Raw genomic sequence first — 20,996 nt, forward strand, 5'->3', positions numbered from 1 at the left:
CTATCTCTTTCTGATATCCCTGTCCAGTAAATTTTGAGACATTTACTTTTTTATTGTCCATACAAAACCTAGGTCTAACGGCCCTGATTTGCTCTGATTTCCTTCCTGCTAGATGTTATCTAGGAAATCAATCACCAGATCAACAAGGTACCTTAGTCTCGAGGCCAGCTGAGCTTTGATCCTGACAATAATATTGCAAAAAGGGAAAGTAAAATGATGTCATCTGGTTATTGTTTTTTTCCCTCCTGAGTATCACAGGAATCAGACCTATACACATTTACAACTACGATTTAATGGTCCATTTCTAGAATACAAGTACCTTTCCAACTTTAAAGAAGTAATCGAAGCAAAACTGATGCATTGCGGAATGAAAGCTCAGTCTAAAGAGGGTGCCCCATGACAAATGAATTTTCTGTTGAGTGTTTCCTGATTCTTTTGTCACCCCCTCAGGCAAAGCAATTGAGCACTTACATCCTGTTTTTAGCTTGCCTAATCATGCTGACTTGTTGAAGGACTTTTGTTTTAGTACTTAGAAAACCACACGTAATTACAAATATAGGAGTTCATATGAAAACATAAATGAATGAAAACATTAATATGTAAGATTTAAAAAAAATTATGAAGATAATAAAGGGTATCACAATTAAAGGATAAAGATGCAGCTTAGCACTATTGGATAAAGCTTACTGTTAAGTCTGCCAGAAAGTTTGATTTGTTTCACTAAAGCTCTTGTGAAGAGAAGAATGACCTCTTTGTGGCAATGGAATTCATCTATAAGACCATCTTTTTTCCCTTTCAAAATAAAGAGTTTGCATGCTGCCAACGTAGCCGCCTGGTGCAACATATGAATGATGAATTCTCTGTCTGAGTCACCAATTAAAAACGTTCTCAATAATAATAAATAATAAATGAATTTGCCTAAAACCAAAGTATGACTAATACTTGTAATTCACTATTTGTATAAAGCAATTTATACAGTTCAATGTGTTTTCCACTCAGGACATAAAATTGTCCACATAATAGAATATCAGAACACAAGACTCAAGTTTGATAATTATGTTTTTTTTCTTACAGAGTTATTGGAAGTTGCAGTGGAAAACATGACAATAGGAAATGGGCCATATTATGTGTTCTTCTGAATTTGCTTCTCATGGTAAAACTGTACATGCTGATGAAATTGGCAACTCCCCAGAAGTTTGAAGATTTCACTTCAATAGACAAATTGGATGAAATTTTTGATTTTAACTATGGGCATGACTAGATGGACAGCTGAAGAATATAATTCTGGTCAGAAGATGGCTATATACAGAACTTGCATGCATTATCTATAGATGACTGAAATAGTCACCAAGGGTGATATTTATTAAGACTGGCATTTTACGTACCAATATCAATCTATCACCCACCGGCATCAGATATGCCACAATTATTAAGAAGTGCACATCTCTTAATAATTGTAGCGCCTCTGCGTGAGTCTGACGCAATAGATTATAATGATTATAATATATTTGTCAGGATGGTTCTGCCTGGCCCTACAGTACCTACTCCCCACCCTATTATTTTCTGTTTTACTATTTTGGAATACAGGATGACAAAAAAAACACTTAGGGTATTTTTTTCTAGGGTGTTCAGCAAATGGGATAAATAATGAGACATTTTAATAGTTTTAATAGAATTTATGGACGCTGCAATATCATTTATGTTTATTAATGCTTCATTAACCAAAAAAATGGCAAAGGGGATATTTTTTATATATTAGAATTTTTATATATTTTTAAAAAGTTGTAAGATGTGCTGCAATACTTCTGTATTAGAGATGAGTAAATTGATTTATTTGAATCAAAATTTGACCCAAATGTTTGAAAACAATTTGATTCCATAAGAGAAAGATTCACTTGTGTGAGGAGTCTTTTAGGCCAGACAAGTTTGTTCTGGGAAATGTTAAGTATCAAGTCAATACTTAGCAATTTAAACAGGCTTTAAGTCATTACTTAGTTTGCCCCTCATCCATGCAGAACAGAGAGAATTGCCTTAGCAAAGAGAAAGGTCTTGGATGGCATGCAGGGAAGGTGGGTGGGTGGGGGGGTTAATATTTCTCTATATGGAGAGCATCTAGTATGCATGATAAGAATTATAGGCCAGCCAATGTTCCTTGGGGCTTCTGGGGAAAAGATATGCAAGTTAGCTTTCCTTCCTAAAGAAGAAGAAAACTAAGGTTGGATTTCTGTGTGGAATGTTAGTTCCAAAGTGGAACACAGCACAGGGACAATTTTCAGAGGAAAATTGCCTGGTTGCAACATAAAGACATACAGAAATACACCCTTCGCTTTATTCTCCTTTAAGAAGCAAACCTAATTTGCATTTATTTCCAGAGAAACCCAGAGAAATGTTGACTGGGTGGTTTCCCTAAGTAGTTTTCCCAGATCCTGACAAAGGCATCTTACTAGTTAAGCCAATTCTCTATGCTTTTCACTGACGAGGGCCAAGTTATGCTTTAAATTCTTTTTAAAAGGGTAAGTACTGTTTGTTGCAAGGTTTAGTCTTCTTTTCAGTTTGGAAGAGAAGTTAATTTTCATATTCAGAGATGGCTTCTCTGGCATATAAGACTCTTTATTTGGGTGAATCTCACTTAGTTTGAAGAATTAGAATTAAGTTGTACTCAAATCAAATTTCTTAGCAATTTTGGATAAATTGGAATTAAACAGCATCTGTCAGGAGATTTGTATCTATGAATCTAGCTGACCTTTTGCATGTGTGCTTGGCAGCTGAAGGCATCTGTGTTGGTCATATGTTCATATGTGCCTGAATTGCTGAGAAAAATTATGTTTCAATACATGCAAATACATGCTATTAAACCTAGAGACTCAGCTCTTTCTGCAACTGCCACATCCTCTCTACATTAGGAATGGTAAAGGCCAAGCATGAGTATGTTTACACTGCCTGCCCCTTTCAATCAAAATGCAGAGGGTACGGTAGTTGCAGAGAGCACTGAGCCTCTAGGAGTATGGGCAACACTCCCATTGCTCATAGAGGCTTATTTGCAAATATTAAAACTTCATCTTTGAATTTTGAGAAATGTGCTCATTCTTATTCTGTATTGCAGTGTATGGTAATTTTACTGGACATCCTATTACACTCTGTCCCTGGCCAAATCTGAAACACCTACATTTTACAAAACAATTTGATTGAAAGCTATTTTTGTCAATCTACTGTTTGTAAGTGCAATGTCTATTTTTCCAGAGGTCCAAATGAATATTGGTTTTATAAGAATTGGTTGCACGTGAAGATCTCACATCAAAATCATATATAGTGTTCTGCACTATATTACACATACTTTTTAGGCCCATCACATTAAATGGATAACATTTTTGAATTGATCTTCTATAAATGTATGATAAATGGATAGCTTCACCTGCTGTTTGTTTTTTTCATTTTCTTTGTTCAGCACATGTTGAAATGCACACGTTTAGTTTCCTCCTTCAACTGTCCCCTGAGTTGTGATGGTAAGAGAGCTGCAGCAGAATGGATACACCTCCTGACTGGCAGCAGAAAAGACACTCCCCTGAGCTGCCAGTTTCAAATAAATCTAGTAGAGCAATAAATGGGGAGATCTCTGGATCCATGTGCGGTACAGGGCTGGTTCTAGCTTTGTTAGGAAGAGATTCTCACGTTCTATATGATGTCTGATTTTCATTGTTTACATTAGTTGTGGGATAATCCCTTTAAGTACACTCATATCATGGCTTATTACAAAAATTCTCCCGGAATGATAATTAAAGGGAATCTGTCATGATTCTGGACTATTATCTAGTAATACATGAGTAGTACTACACATACAGTAAGTTCAGATAATTTTTTTATTTATTTTCCTACTTCCCTCTGTTCCTGCCCTGTCAGTACTCAAAGCTGCACTAAAATACACTGTCAAGACTGTTGAGCCATGCCAACAATGGGGAGGGCACAGCAGTTGCAGAGAAAGCTGAGCCTCTAGGTGTAACAGCAACACCCCCGTTGCTAGAGGCTCATTTGCATATATTAAAACATAATTTTTATCACCAATGTGGGCACCTATGAACATGGGACCAACAGGTCAGCCAGTTTCATAGGTACAGATCTGCTGACTGATGCCCTTTAAGTCTTGAATTTAATGTCAGTTTGGGGATCCTATTTTTAAAACAAGCATTTTATAATATTATGTCAGCTTTGGGACCCCATTTTGAATACAAGCGTGCTATAAAGTGTTAATAGACAAATAAAATAACCTCTGTTATATAAATCAATGTCTTTTAAGTTTGTTTCTCCATAATCCTTTCAGAATTTCTGTTAATAAAAAAAAAACTCAAGGTATTTTATACATGTATTCAAGATTTATTTTTAAATGAACCGTGCCATAGTCATTTGTAACAGTTGTTTCTCTGTACTGTACTTATGTCAATAGTAATAAAAGATCAGTTTTCCTACTGCGGCACTGGATTGAATTGAGTGTTTTCTGGGCACAATGCCTAGAGCACAGTTAGTTAAACAACATTCAAAACTGAGAAGCATGATGAAAAATTGTTTCCATTGCATCGACATGTAAGCTAGCTTCTGATGAAGTAACATTTATATTGGCAGATGATATCCTATATTTTAATTTGCTCAACTAGCAAAGCATATTTTTAAAAGAAAATTAACCCACCTTTGTTCCTTGTGACATCATGATTTCGGTCTTGCTGGAAATAAAAATACAAATAACAATTAGACGTGACAGAATGCAACACAAGTTTATATTCATAGCTTTTATTTTTATTGACTTTTTGATCAATAAAATATTATACGATAGGCAGTCATCTAGAATTTATAATTGAAGGAACATTCTGGAAAACACCTGAGACAAAAGCCTAGATTTGCTGTTGACCGTGTGCTTTGATTTTGTCTACAACTTTGGCACATTTAGGTGCAAAGTATCCCATCTCTTAGCTGTTTTTTTCTTGCCACGCTCAACAATGAGCATGGCTTAGTGGGAAAGAACTGGTGGCCTAAAATAAGAATTTTTGCATGAACCAAATTTGCCAAAATGTCTGGTGTACAAATCTGAAAAAAAGTAAGACAACTAAAAGTTGGCTTAAATTTTTAGACAGAGAGCCTATAGATGTGTCGGAATTATTATGCAACTTGTTCCAATGTGATAATTATGGCATAAATAAAGACCTATCTTGATGACTACCCTAACTACTAGTAAATCTGGAGCACTGTGTTGGGCTAAATGTACATACGGAAGGTAGGTTGCATACATTTTTGTGACTGAAAATGAATTTTAATAAATAAAGGAAAACCATAGCACTCTTCCTTGCAAATCCTTTGTGTGGTTTATTAGCTAAAAAAAATAGTGATGTTTCGAATAGTCTTTATCAATCAAGAATTTTATTCATTTCTGTAACATACCTGGAATATGTGAAGCAGGCTTCAGATGCTAAAACCAAAGTCGCTTTGTTCAAAACTTCGGATTAATACTGTACGAAGATCCGTCTCTGTACAGTATTTAAATGTATGGGCTCCGATGAGCCAAAGTCAGTTATACAAAGTCGCGCGTGACTTCATTGAACAACTTCGTTAGTTGATTTTTAAAGTGGAAAACCACATTAAAACTTGGAACATTTTAATACTGAAGTTTTGAACCAAGTGACTTTGGATGTACAGTAGCATCTGAAGCTTGCTTCGCTCCTCACTAGAAAATACCATGATGGCTATTTGAAAGCCTCCTGAGATGACAGAGTATGACACAGACAATTTTCCTTTGGTGTTTGCTGCATCCTTGTATAATGTCCTCCCTTTTCAAGCCCTGAACTGGGTTGTACACAGTTTTGCCTAAATTATACATCTCAAATATTAAATACCCATGGAATGTTTTTTAGCCCACAAAGCCTCACCGAACGCTTAGCTTGGGATACATTTTTATATTCTCTGGTTGCCCCTTTGAGGTTTATCTCCAGGACAGTGCCGCAAAAAAACTGGTCAGTTGGGAAGTTTTATAGAGTGTCCTAACTTTTATGTGGATGAGACATTACATAAAAAGGGTTCAAAATTTAATGTTTTAAACAAGAAGGTGCAAAAATACAAAATTAGTTTTAATAGGAGTATTAGTGAATTGACAGTAAACCCAATCAAGAAAACATGGAAGGTCACTTTCACATCAGTGTTAGCAATTTCCATTGTTCTGCTATGTTAGATGAGCAGAAGAACAAAAATAACAGAAGTGCTGGATTTGGCACATAACTGAAATGGACAAACTCAGACAGATCCCATTGATTATAATGGAGTCTTCTTTTTTAGAGGCGCGAAAGTCCTGCATGCTGGACTTTTTTGCCCCTTCTTTTTTTCTGGAAAGTGCAATGGAGGCCTCAAACGTAGCCTCCAATGCAGATATGAACAAGCCCTGTGTTCTGCTCTTTGTAATGGATATGGTAGATTTTGGATAATGTAAAATGCAATGAGAAGATTGAATTCATCCTTCCCCATCATTGAAAACAATTTCCTATGTACATTTTTTTTTGTTTAGGCAGCAACTTTGCTAGAATTCAAGAGCAGACTACTGGTTCAGATAAGGTAGTTTTGTGATTTATTGCTGAGTAAGGGAGAAGTTTTTTATTGCCTGGAGAGTGGGTTTATTGCAGGGTTTTCCTCTGCTCTGAAATACTAGTGGATTAAAAAGGAAAACCTTCTTTTTTTGTATGCGGCAGAAAGTGGTCCCCATGCACATTATATTTATGGCTATTTTAAAAAAATTAAGCGGGGAGTGGTATTTGTATTAAAGGGACTGTCTGACAGTTTTAAATTTCATTAAAAAAAGTCTCAGAGTGCTGTAAAAGTTAAAAGAAGCAATATTTGCCGATCTAGTGTCACTTGCATTCTGATGCTTCACAGGTCCCCCACCAGTCTCAACTTCCTGGTCCCTCTCGACAGTCAATCAGTCAATCACTGGCTGAGACTGATCACTTCTGTGGCCAGTGATTGACTGAGCAGTCATTTCCTGCATGTTCTGAGGGCACTAGAAGGAGACACCAATAAGGATATGAAAAGTGACAGGGGACCAGTGAGGTGTGCATTGATTCTTTTATTTTTTACAACATTCTGAGACTTTTGTTGGAATTTTTTAACCACCCGACAACCCGTTTAAAGGGAATCTGTCACTTCCAGCAAGCCTTATTAAGCACAATAATAAATGTACAGAACATCTGCTGCTGACTCAAGATCAGTAATTTGTATGTCGATAATAATCCCCGTTCCAGAGTCATTGGCAGGTGTTCCATACTGTACATGTATTACTGTACTTTTAAGGGCTTATTGAAGGTGTTCCCTTTAATAATGTTTTAGCACATTTAGCAAAGTGCATTGATGATTGATTGTTAAAATAAAAACGTGTTTTCTTCTTCGACTAACTATTCGTCTTCATATTGTTATTATTATTTTAAAATACAAATCTTCCTTTTTGTACAATCAGAACAAAATAACAAATCTGAAACTGACTGTTAGCCTTAAGCTTTGTAGAAGCTTAGTCATGTTCTGGTAGTTGTAATACATTCATTTTATTTTAAAGGCTGGCAATCATTTCCTTCAGTGTTCTGTTGGTTCAGAATTTCCAACTGTGGCATCAGATTAGAGGATTTTTAAAAGCTTCAGCCGCTGTCTTTGTTTTTTATTTTTTTTATTTAACAAGATATGCATATAAAAAGAAAACCACATGGTACAACAAAGAAAACTGAGATAAATCTTAACAACAAAGACATTTTACTGAGGTTGTTTGAGTTTACATATAAGACTCAGCTTGCACATACTCATATAAAGGTGACTAAAGTTTACCAAATCCAGTGATTAGTGCCTGTTCATGCAAAAAATTCCAATTTGGCCGAATCCAAAACATTTATGATTTCTCCAGCATGAATTGCAGTGTTGAGCGAATTGAAATCCACAAAGTGGACTTCATTCCAAATTTCAGGATATATTTGATTTGCCATGCAGCTGAATTTCCTCGTGCTTCGAGGTAGTGAATCAATTTATCCTTAAATAGTGTAAAAAAAAAAATTATACTGTACTTGCCTGCTCCATTTGCTTACAATGGGCAAGCTGCCGCCATCTTGGTTGAAGATCTTGCATAAAATCCGAAATATCAGTGACATTCAGTTTTTATTTATTTATTTATTTATTTATTTTTTTATTGATTATTAATTATCACAAACACAACATTCGGGTAAATATCCCGACAAGCAATACAATGTATGTGCAAAGTATAGAGGGCGCGCAGACCCACTTCTCAGTAAGTGTGTCATTAAGTAAACAAACAGTCAAACTCGGGAACTCACGCCATAGGTCTCAGGTCTAACTCTATAAGACATTAATAGTTGCCGAACCCACCTCACAAGCGGAGGCCTCATTCTCAGTGTGCAGTACATGAAAAAGACTTCCTTTTGTTGTGGCTCGCTACCTGGTAATCAGTAGATAATGCACAAATAATAATTAATTATTAGTTGTACCTTGCATTTCCAACCTACCCAACCTGCCCTTCAATTGCTCCAACAGGTACCAACCCGTTAAAGTGAACGGTTGCATTATACTCCTTATTTCCGTGTCTGACATGTAACAAACAATAAAAGATTTCCATTTCTTAAAAAGGTTTTGTGCCTGCTTGTCTTTTTCATTCATTATGAAAATCCTTTCTAAATGAAATACCTTTTTCAATTGGGACTCTATCATGGTCATGGTAGGAGCCGCTGATTCCAACCAGTGTTGCAGAATGGTGCGCTTCACTACCATACATATGGAATGAAAAAGATGCGGAAGACATTTCTCCCCAGCCTCCTCCTCCTCACAGTGAAAGATACAGAGCAAGGGAGTCATACGAACTCTCATCCCCCAGATTTTGTGAATCATTTCTCCAACCAAGGTCCACAATTGCACACTTTGAGGGCAAGTCCACAGGCCATGTAACAAATCTGTATACCCCAGGTTACATTTAGGACAATTAATTAAGCGGTCTGGCTTAAGCGGATGAGGGGGGATATTAAATCCGTAGATTGCCCTATGTATGATCCTCAACTGCGTGTCCCTCCACACTTCATTCACTATATGTTTTCTGATCCTCAGCCAGCCTTTCTGTATTTTTGGGGCAATATTATCTACCCCCAACTGCTCTTCCCATTTATCAAAGCTGTTAACATTATAAGTTTGTGCATCTTCCTTACGGAACCCATAGTATATAGATGATACTGAACTTCTACCCCCTCCCCCTCCCAAATCAATGAGTTTGTCTAAGACGTTCCTTTTGATCTCCTTGTGTACAAGTAGCAGATTAGAATGAAAAGCATCTTTTATTTGAGTAAATTGTATTATCTGAAAAGGGCGCAGCGAGAACTTATTGACGATCTCGTGGACAGACAACCATCTTGGCTCAGTGTCGTGGAAGAGATGCTTAACGTGTGTGATACCTTTGGACCTCCACTCAGCAAACAGCATATTAGTCTGGCCCTGCTTAAATTCAGGGTTTCCCCACAAGGGAAGGTGTTTAGATATGCGGTAAGACAGCCAATACTTCCGTCTTAATATTCTCCAAGACGCTATGGTGTCTTTTATAAGAATAGAGCTTTTAATTACTGTTGGAATACATGTCAATCTTGCATGTAATAATGCTGCAAGGGACCAAGGAGCACAGAATTCGCTTTCCAATAGGAAATCGGAGTAATAGTTGGTTTTGTTTACCCAATCCACTATGTGTCTAGCCATGCATGCAAGATTATAACGTCTGACATCAGGAGAGGCTATGCCGCTTAACTCCCCAGGTGCTGTTAGTTTGTGGTAGCCAATCCTTGGCGGTTTACCCTTCCATAAAAAATCAGTAAAGGCACTCCTCAGCCTATTCACGTCGGCGTGCTTTAAAAGCAAGGGTATTGTTTGCATTGGGTACAATAATTTGGACATCGACATCATTTTAAGTAAATGATTGCGCCCCATCAGTGAAAGCGGGAGAGTACGCCAACTTTGTAATTCAGCTATAATTTTAGAGATCAAGGGTCCATAGTTAAGTCTATACACCGACTCCATTGTTCTTCCTATTTTAATGCCCAGATACGTGATGTAAGAGCTAGCAATAGGTATGTTTTCCACAGTTCTTAGTGAACTGCTAGTAGCTGGGGTGCGTAAAAATAGAATCTCACTTTTGGAGTAATTAACCCTAAGTCCCGAACACTCTCCAAAAATTTGCAGAACTTGAGTAACCCTGGCCAAATCTGAAACAGGGTTCGCCATAAATAAAACTACATCATCCGCAAACAATGCTAGTCGGAGCTGATGGGAACCCACCTCCAGGCCCTCAAATACATCAGATGAGTCTAGATATTGTGCAAGCGGTTCTATAGCCAAGTCGAATAAGAGGGGGGACAAGGGACATCCCTGCCTCGTTCCCCTTTGCAGAGAGAAACATGGTGATAAAAAGCCCGGTGTGCTTACCCGTGCACGGGGATTCGAGTATATCCTAGTAAGGACCGAACGGAAAAGACCCAAAAAGCCCATTTTATCCAATACACGATTAAGCCAGTCCCAGCTAATGCTGTCAAAGGCTTTCTCCGTATCTAGGGTAACCAAAGCTGGACCCTTTCCTCTATACTTCACGGAGTTAGCCACCGACAGTGCCAAGAACGCCTTCCTTATGTTGGTTACAGCCGACCTTCCTTTGACGAAACCCGTTTGTCTCGGTGATATCAAGGAGGGAAGTATGTCCGCCAACCTATTAGCAAGGAGCTTTGACAGAATTTTCAAGTCCTGGTTAATCAAGGAAATAGGCCTATAAGAGGAGGGATCTTCCGGGTCCTTTCCTTTTTTGTGTATGAGCGTGATTAACGCAGTATTCATGTGCTCTGGAATAACATGACCATTAACTATGTCTAGGAAGGCCGTAGTCAATATAGGAGATAGTTGTTCGTTCAGAACTTTATAAAAGTCTGCCGTGTACCCGTCTGGACCCAGGGCTTTCCCAGAAGGAAAAGTTTTGATGGTGGCTTGTATTTCTACAGCAGTTATAGGGGCGTTAAGAATCGAGAGCTGATCCTCTGTGAGGGCTGAAAGAGACCGGCTACTTAAAAAGAGGCTATTCTCTCCCTCAACATTTCTGCTGTCCTGATAAAACTGTGCAAAATAAGTTCCTAGAAGATCTGTTATTTGCTTTGGTCTGTGCTCCCTGGTCCCGTCAACCTTCCGTAAACAATGTATGTGGGTCCTAGGTTGCCTGCCCTTGGCCAGAGAGGCCAACAGTCTCCCTGATTTGTGCCCAAACTTGTGCAGTTCAGACTCTAATTTTGTTCTTCTAATGCTTTCCAATTTATCTGCCCATATGTCGAAGTCCCTTCGGGCCAAGAGCCATTTTTCTCTGTTTGACGGAGTCTGAGCCCGAAGGAAGTCACCATACGCCCTACGCACCACTTCACTCGCTGCCTGATATCGTTGTTTGGCCATTTTTTTCAATGAGGAAACATGAGATATTAGTCTGCCTCTCAACACAGCTTTCCCGGTTTCCCAAAACAGTAATGGGGAGTGAACATGAGCCTGGTTATCAGTGCTATACTCTATCCACCATCCCCGTAATAAGGCCAGAAAATTCTCATCCTTCACTAGAAAATTAGGGAATCTCCAAATGTAGACCTCGCCCCTGGGATACCTGTCAACTAGATCTACCAGCACAGGAGAGTGGTCCGAGACCACCATATCTCCAATTGAGACATGCAACACACTGTGAAGGGCCTCAGGGGATAGAAACATGTAGTCTATTCTGGACCAACTATCATGCGCATTCGAGTAATGTGAGAACTCCCTGTCCTGGGGATGGTGGATTCTCCAGCAATCCCTAAGAGTAGCCGAGTCAGCAAATCTCGCCAACAAGTCTACCTGTTTTCTATGACCTGCAGGTTTCTTATCTTCTTGGACGTCCATTACAAGATTAAAATCCCCACCCACTATTTTGTATGGATGTGAGTCACTAAGCAATTTGTGCTGTACCGTATCTAAAAAAGCTTTTTGATCCTGGTTAGGAGTGTATATATTGTATATACTATAATTTCCAAACGGGCCCGAGATGTGTATATGCACCATTCTACCTACGTCATCAGATTCAACTGAATGTATTACTGAAGAGAGATGGCTTCCAAGCAGAATCAGAGCTCCAGCTTTGCTCCCCATGGCGGCTGAGCCTATTACAGTTCCCACCCACATCTTTTTCATCCTGTGGAAATCTTCCTCAGGGAGATGGGTCTCCTGCAGCAACGCTATGTCTACCTTAAGGCGCTTCAGATGGCGCAGTATTTTTATGCGTTTATTCGGGGAACGCAGCCCCTTAACATTCCAGGAAGCTATTCTCATACTAGCGTGCTGCAGGTCGATCCATATTTCAAATCTAACAGCCCAGGTCTTGAGCCATGTACTTGTTGGCCCATAAGTAACAAGAGGCCACCTCCTAGCAGAGTGTCCCCCTGAACAGTTAAACCCAGTATATGACGGCCTATGAGACTGTGAGTGTAGATCCCATGAACATAAAGAACAAACATAAAAACAGGACAACAAGTAAACTCGTAAATCCAACGTAGCATATTACTCTAAGTTGTAGACTTTCCTTTTTTCTGGCAATACCCTGTAAGCCACCAACCCTCCTCACTGGCAGCCCATATCCCATTAAAGGGCTCCATGATCAATGCAGTCTCCTGTGGAAAAAGAAAGGTTAGCAAACAATAGACCTGTCCTTTCTCAGACATTTGCAGGAAGATGCCGACACGGGGATCAGTATTCCTTGGGAGAAGCTCGACTTTTAGCAGACAGTCCAGCAGGCATTCTACTCCAGTCCTAATGCCTGGGTGGTTTACCCTGGGGCCTGGAATCCAAGCGAGGACTCCTTGGTTCTGTCTCCGCCGCACTCAAATGTTGAATAAAATCCTCTGCTTCTGTAGGGTCAGCAAATTGATGAGTCGATCCGTCTGCATCTTGAATCTTGAGAATAGCTGGAAACATAAGCTGGAATTTAATTTTCTTCTGATACAGTCCAGAGCAAATATTGCTAAAGGCCCTTCGTTTACGCTGAACCTCAGCAGAGTAGTCTGCAAATAGGAGCACCTTACTGCCTCTCAGGACGAGCGTTCTCTGTGACGTCTGTACGCTCTCAGTATTTCTTCTTTATCAGAGTAATCTAGATATTTGCAGATGGCTTGACGTGGCCTCTGCTGCTGGCGGGATGCTGAGGTAGTCTGGCTATCTCTCTGTGGGCCAATACGATGTGCTCTCTCTACCCTCCTTTTCCCAGGTAAACCAAGGGCCTGGGGGAGTTCGGAGTCAAAAAGATGGCGTAGCTCATGCTGCTGCACTGTTTCAGGAACACCCACCAGCCTCAGATTGCTTCTCCTGGATCTGTTTTCCAGGTCATCAACTTTGTCTGCTAGATTATTAGCAAGTTTAAGCAGATCATTGTATTTGGTGGAGATATCAGTAGCATCTTTCTCCATGCACGCCACCCTCTGCTCCAGCTCCTCAAAGCGGTGGTCATGCACTAAGATTTCCTCTTGCAGCTTATTTAACGTTGCCTGCACTGTGGAGGATAATGACGCTATAAGGTCAGGGGCTAGCTGCTTTGCCACCTCCATTGCCAACGCTTTTAAGTCCACCTTGCCCCCCTCCGATTCAAACATATCCACCTGTGTGGAGCAAAGTGCGTCCATATGTTCCTTCCCGTCGGTCTGCCTCTCCGCTGTGGTAGGAGTTGGAGTCGGCACCATCTTGGGAGACGCACACTCCGCGGCCTGAGAATCTCGGCTTGAGGAGACGATTTTATGCCCGCTTCGGAGCAGGTAGCGCTCCATGTACTTCTACAGCGGCGATAATTCAATGTCCCCCTCCTTAAAAAAGAAGCGGGGGCTTAATAGCAGGCTGATGTAAAGCTGCACAGTGAGGAGCGGGCTTCTCCGTGTCCTCACATACCAGCGCCGGAACCGGAAGTCCCCAGTCTAATTTTTTTTGCTGCTGGTGGCAGCGACATTACCTGCGCTACATCTCCTGTATAACATTTGCCCATCCAAAATATCAGTGACATTAATTCAGTGTATTTTTTTATTAGCTGCTCTTGACAGCGACATTACTTGCGCTATACCTCCTGTTTAGCATCCTAAATATCAGTGACATTCATTCAGTGTAATTTTTTATTGGGCGGTGGTGACAGCGACATTACTTGAGCTATACCTCCTGTTTAACGTGTGCGCATCCTAAATATCAGTGACATTCATTCAGTGTAATTTTTTATTGGTTGGTGGTGACAGCGACATTACTTGAGCTATACCTCCTGTTTAACGTGTGCGCATCCTAAATATCAGTGACATTCATTTAGTGTAATTTTTTCTTAGGAGGTGGTGACAGCGACATTATTTGCGCTTTACCTCTTGTTTAACATGTGCGCATCCTCAAAATATCTGTGACATTCTGTGTACTTTTTTTTTGCGCATACACTTACAAAACCTGGGCTACTGTACGTGTGACATACTTGCAAGCATATATACCATTTAATATGCGCAAGGAGAGCGGTAAGGGATGGGGAAGTGGCCATGCTGCTGATGTGCACGCAGAGGCCGTTGTCCTGGGCGCGGTGAAACTGTGTCTGTTGTCTGTTGGAACTCTGGCACACCTTGCTGACTTTATGTTAGGCTGCCTTTCCCGTAACCCTCGCGTTGTACGCATTTTGGCCAACACCGATTACTGGTTGTTCACCTTTCTCGACCCCTGCTACAAAGAGAACTTATCTTGCATTCCTGTGGTGGAGAGGACGAGCAAAATGGTGCAATACCAGAAGGTCCTTGTGGAAAAATTGCTCTAAAAATTTCCAGCTGACAACGCTGGCTGCAGAGTACATAGTTCCTTGGCCAACCGAGGAGCGGAGACGAGGGGAACACACAGCAGTTCCAACAGAGGCAGGGCAACCACCTCTAAGGCCTGGGACAGTTTTATGACACCCGCCACCACCCTCAACCTGATGCGCGGCCTAGTGTCACAAGGAGGGAACAATTTTGGAAGATGGTAAAGGAGTACGTAGCAAACCGTGTCAGCGTCTTCAGTGATAATGTGTGCCTTATAACTATTGGGTGTCCAAGCTGGACATATGGCACGAACTAACGCTCTACGCCTTGGAGGTGCTGGCCTGCCCCGCCGCCAGCGTTTTGTCAAAGCATGTATTTAGTGCTTCTGGGGGCATAATAACTGATAACCGCATCCGCCTGTCAAAATGCTGACCGGTTGACTATTATAAAAATGAACAAGGCCTGGATTGCCCCTGACTTCTCTACTCCACCAGAAGAAAGCGGCTGAACATAAAGTCACTCTAAATGTGGCTTTATGGTGTATTGAATATACTGTATTCCCATGCACCCCTTCCACCACTAAAAAGGGTATATGGTTCAATCTCCCTTTTCTCGTCCTCCTCCTCCATCATATCAACGTGCTTATTAGGCTGCCCTCGCTCCTAATGTTTTAGAGGGTCAGCTCAGCAGCGGGCCCTCTCCCATAATATTTTAGAGGGTCACCAGCATTCCCTCACCCATAAAGTTTTTGAGGGTCACCAGCAGGCCCTCAACCATTATGTTTTAGAGGGTCAGTTCAGCAGCAGACCCTCACATCTAAATTTTTAGATGGTCAGCTCGGTAGCAGGCCCTCACCCACAAAATTTATTAGATTGTCAGCTCGGCAGCAGGCCCTCGCCCACAATTTTTTTTTTGCTGGTCAGCTCTGCAGCAGGCCCTCGCCCATAATGTTTTAGATGGTCAGCTCGGCAGCAGGCCCTCACCCCTAATGTTTTAGATGGTCAGCTCAGTAGCAGACCCTCACATCTAAATTTTTAGATGGTCAGCTCGGTAGCAGGCCCTCACCCACAAAATTTATTAGATTGTCAGCTCGGCAGCAGGCCCTCGCCCACAATTTTTTTTTTGCTGGTCAGCTCGGCAGCAGGCCCTCGCCTATAATGTTTTAGATGGTCAGCTCGGCAGCAGGCCCTCACCCCTAATGTTTTAGATGGTCAGCTCAGTAGCAGACCCTCACATCTAAATTTTTAGATGGTCAGCTCGGTAGCAGGCCCTCACCCACAATATTTTTTAGGTGGTCAACTCAGCAGCAGGCCCTCACCCACAAAATATTTTAGATGGTTAGCTCGGCAGAAGGCCATCACCCCTAATGTTTTAGATGGTCAGCTCAGCAGCAGACCCTCACCCCTAATGTTTTAGATGGTCAGCTCAGCAGCAGACCCTCACCCCTAATGTTTTAGATGGTCACATGAGCAGCAGGCCCTTGCCCCTAATTTTTTAGAGGGTCACCAGCAGGCCCTTCCTCCTTATGTTTTTAAGGGTCACCAGCAGGCCATCAATCATAATTTTTCAAGGGTGTGTATGATGCCCTCTTTTATGTGTAATAAAGGGTGTATTAGAGTACCGGTTCCTTGTGATTTTTGGAAGCTCTTTCCCTTAGTGCATAGAGTGTAGGAGTCCCACTACCTGAACAAATGTACCACAATGTGAATGATGCCCTCCTTTATGTGATATACAGATTTTATCGGAGTGCCTCTTCCTTGTAATTTTTGGCAGCACTTTCACTTTATATACAAGTAAATATACAAGAAAGAATGTTTCCTAACAATTTTTCCTCTGTCTAAAATCGATTTTATCTCCGGTTTTGTGCGTATTATTGTCAGTCTGTAAAAGCGGCGTACTACTCGGACAACATCGTTCCCAGCAGTGACGTCGGAGTCCAAGATGCATCCAGACATCCACCCCATGCTGTTCCCGAACCATTTCAGTAGTGTTTCCATCAATTTCTGTCCTTTTACTATGAACCAGACACCCTCCCCTCTTCAGATCAGGGGGTGCCTGGTTTAATGCTCGGGTTCTCCCATTGACTTCCATTGTATTCGGGTGGTCGGCAGAGCACCCAAGCATCCCGAGGTGTTCTACTCGAGCACCCTAGCACTTTGGTGCTCAACCAACACTAGTTAAAATGAGTTATGTATTATCTGAAAGTCAACAATCTTTAAAAATTAAACATTTAATCTCACGCACAATGACGTGATGACATCACCATGTCATCACACTGGTCGGGTGGTGAAGTCACACGTCCGCGTGTTATTTGGCGCATTTTCTTAAATCATGATGGCCGCAACAGACTCTCCACGAGCAAATGAATAAATGGGATGGAGGTGAGTATGTATTTTTTTTTTTTTTACTGCCATTTCAAGAAAAATTGATTTGTTACCATGAAGTATGAGGAACTTCAGCTTTGTGACGAATCAAATTTTCCCAGAAATTCGGATCGAAGTCCACTTCATATATTTTGATTTGCTGAACACTAATTATCACTATTGGGTGCACTACTAATAAGGGAAATCTGGGAGCATTACTACTATGGGGGGTATCTGTATGGCAATGTTATTTCTGATACCATAGTGATTGTGGCATGGGGAGCACAGTGGGCCCAGTATTGGGTGTAGCAGCAGGATGGGTATGTATAAATTTGGGGGGTGATTTCGGGTCTGTATAAATTTTAGGCAAAATCTGTATCAGTCCCCCATGTCGCATATACTGTAGTATTACTGTTTTCTTGTTATATAGCAGAGGGGTGGTACATCCCTAACCAAAAATGTCTGCCTATGATGGTCAGGACCAAATGGAGAAGAAAAGGAAAGTGAAGAACTGAAATCTATGGAGACATCAACTGGAATTCACTAGAGCTGCCCCTGAATGTTTCTTTTAAATGTGCTTTAATCTTATTAGGAAGTAATGTCACTTTTAATTGACTCCGGGGGAAGAGGGGCACAATTCACCTGCTCCACCTAGGGCGCCAAAATACCTTGCCGCAGCCCTCCATCCAGGCTGTCTGTCAGCCTGGGAAGCCTTTGTCTCAGGGTCATGTGAGGACCCTTCTACCTCTCACATGATTTTTTCCCGCCAACATGTGCACTTTTTTTTGTGTGATCCCATTGCAACAATGCCTATTCCCAAAAACGACCAGAACAGGACATGCTGTCCATATTTTAGATAAATTGGTCTGCATCCATTCTGCGGTTCATATCTGGACCGAAACACCCTTGTGTGAATGGGGCCTTACAATTTTATATTGTATTTTTAGATATGGTATAATATAGACTGTGAGGGATACCCCACCTCGTGCCCGCTTGACGTCAACTACGTTGAGCTCACGAGACACGGTATGGTCACTGGTTACCAAGACGTGACGTTACGCCCTCCCGGAGGAGCATATAAGGTCAGCTTGGTACAGTTTACACCGACTCCTCTTGTCCACATGGGCACAGAGAGGCAACAAGCTGAGGGAGCCTGGTCACTGCCTCAGTGAAACAGCACTTCCTCAGCCCGGGAAATCTGCCACCAGCTTCTCGTTTGATATAAGCTCGGTCCGCTAACGGGATTATATAGGGTGAGAAACCAACCCGCAGTAGCTTATAACTAGGCCGAAACATGAACGTGGGGATTCGTGATCGAGATACAAGATAGCACAAGATTAAATTATATATTTAATCGCCTTAAGGGCACACTAGATAACACATTATACACAAAGAATATATACAGTGGTCTGAGGTTACGAATACAGGTAATATGGTACAAACAGGATAACACAGAGCACAAGTCAGTTACCAGGTGGATGAATGTTCTTTTGGGTTATGATTAGTCCTTTGCTGTATTCACATGGAGTGCAGTGATGTCAGCTGGTTGCAGATCCCTCTAAGCACATGGCATGATGTGACCCTCCTTCAGAGAAAGATGCCCAGTGGCTTGCATGTGCTTTTGACCTGTAGCCAGCCGCTCCCCTCCCCGCCTCTGGGAACGTTCCCCTCCTCCTCTTCTGGGATGGCAGCCAAGGACCCAAAAAACCATTAGGGCCCATAGCTCCAGACCAGGAGGTCACAGGTAGATGGTTCTGGGACCAACAGACCCCCCTGGGTTCCGGCTACAAGTAGAGTCCAAGCATGGTACCATTATTTAGTTTCTGTGGGGAGATATGTGTATCTCCCTTCCCTGGCCTCCCACCACACTAAGACCACAGGCCTGTTCTTTTTGGCCACAGGGACTCAAGTATGTATCTGGTTCATGTATGCAATGCACGGGCGATTCATAATTCCTTATGAACCGCCGGTTCCAACCTGTCTGATAATCTGATTGAAGTGGTGAATGGCTTAGACCTCATGCTGATAGATTCTTCCTGTCACATCAGCTTGGTTCCTGACTGACTGGATGGAAGTGTGAAAAAATGAAAACACTGGTGGACTGCTAGAGGTTCTCTGCCCTCTGCTGGCTTTGAAGCAGGGCCCCCCTGTGGAGCTCACTACCTCCGCTATCTGACAAGCAGAGGGTTGAAGTGAGAACTTTTTTTGCATTTATACTGACAAAGGTGAATCAGATGAAAATCATGGCTGCCATTAAATAATGATCCATATTCCTCACATAGACGTTTTAGATTTGTGTGCAGTGTTTTTCTTTTTGAGGCTGTTTAGTTAGACAAATAACACTTTGTGGTAATAACTAGAGTTGAGCGAACCTGCCTTTTGGCTTAAAGGGGTTGTCCGAGTTATTTTTTTGTTCTTTCTATGTTCCTAACTGGGCAAATATAACAGCTTTCCAATTAACTCACTTTATCTCCAGTGGCTGGTTTCTCAGATTTCACTGAGGGTCACATGACCTGTGATGTCAGCTTCTCTCCCTGCTCTGATAAAACTTTGTTTACAAGCCTGTAAACTAGATGTCACTGTGCTGGCCACGCCCGCCTTCACTGCCTACTCCTAGGATCCTTAACCCCTTCAGCTGCACACACTGGGTATCTGCAGCAGTGACAATTCTGGGCACAGGAACTGAAGGACTAGAGAGAGCATTGCACAAGAAGGTAGGGGGAAGATCCTATGTGTATTAGCAGTGTCATTATACAAGTGGGACTTGTAGTTCTACACTTACAAGTTGCTGTTGATTCTCCCAGCACTCAGGGCAGCTCTTGTATTCACTCCCTTAGCAGTGTCATTGTATAGCTGGGACTTGTAGTTCTACACATACAACATGCTGCTGAGACTCCCAGCAGGCAGACATGTCACTCAGGCAAGCTCTTGTATTCACTCCCTTAGCAGTGTCATTATACAGGTGGGACTTGTAGTTCTACACATACAGCATGCTGCTGAGTCTCCCAGCAGGCAGACATGTCACTCAGGGCAGCTCTTGTATTCACTCTCTTAGCAGTGTCATTATACAGCTGGGACTTGTAGTTCTACACATACAACATGCTGCAGAGTCTCCGAGCAGGCAGACATGTCACTCAGGGCAGCTCTTGTATTCACTCCCTTTGCAGTGTCATTGTACAGCTGGGACTTTTTGTCCTACACATACAACATGCTGCTGAGTCTCCCAGCAGGCAGACATGTTACTCAGGGCAGCTCTTGTAGCCACTCCATTAGCAGTGTAATGATACAGCTGGGACTTGTAGTTCTACACATACAACATGCTGCAGAGTCTCCCAGCACTCAGGGCAGCTCTTGTATTCACTCCCTTAGCAGTGTCATTGTACAGCTGGGACTTGTAGTTCTACACATACAACATGCTGCTGAGTCTCCCAGCAGGCAGACATGTCACTCAGGGCAGCACTTGTATTCACTCCCTTAGCAGTGCAGGGGGAGGGTCAGAGATTGTTTTTATTGCATGTAAACAAAGGGCCAGAAAAGAACCAGGGAAATGAGGAAATATATATTTTTTTTTTGCATAAAACTTGCTTAGCTTAGTTATATATTGCTGCCCATCAGATTTTCAGTGCTATATATATTTTTTTCATAACTCGGACAACCCCTTTAAGTGAATTACATAATGGATTCCGTTCTCACGGAATCCATCCTGTAATTCGATGCCAGCATGCAGCATAATACTAGTGTATGGCCAGAACCAAGGGCTCCATTCTGCTGGCCATACCCTTGT

General features: G+C 41.7%; 1 protein-coding gene across 1 annotated transcript in view; it reads right to left on the reverse strand.

Moving 5' to 3' along the window:
- FSTL5 (follistatin like 5) overlaps positions 1 to 20,996 on the reverse strand; it is a 966,340-nt gene that overhangs the window by 822,228 nt on the left and 123,116 nt on the right. The window contains 1 exon segment of the mRNA XM_040418623.1: positions 4,679 to 4,712. Within this exon segment, the coding sequence (XP_040274557.1) occupies positions 4,679 to 4,712 (34 nt within the window).

Source organism: Bufo bufo, chromosome 2, assembly GCF_905171765.1.
Source record: "Bufo bufo chromosome 2, aBufBuf1.1, whole genome shotgun sequence".
Taxonomy (NCBI): domain Eukaryota; kingdom Metazoa; phylum Chordata; class Amphibia; order Anura; family Bufonidae; genus Bufo; species Bufo bufo.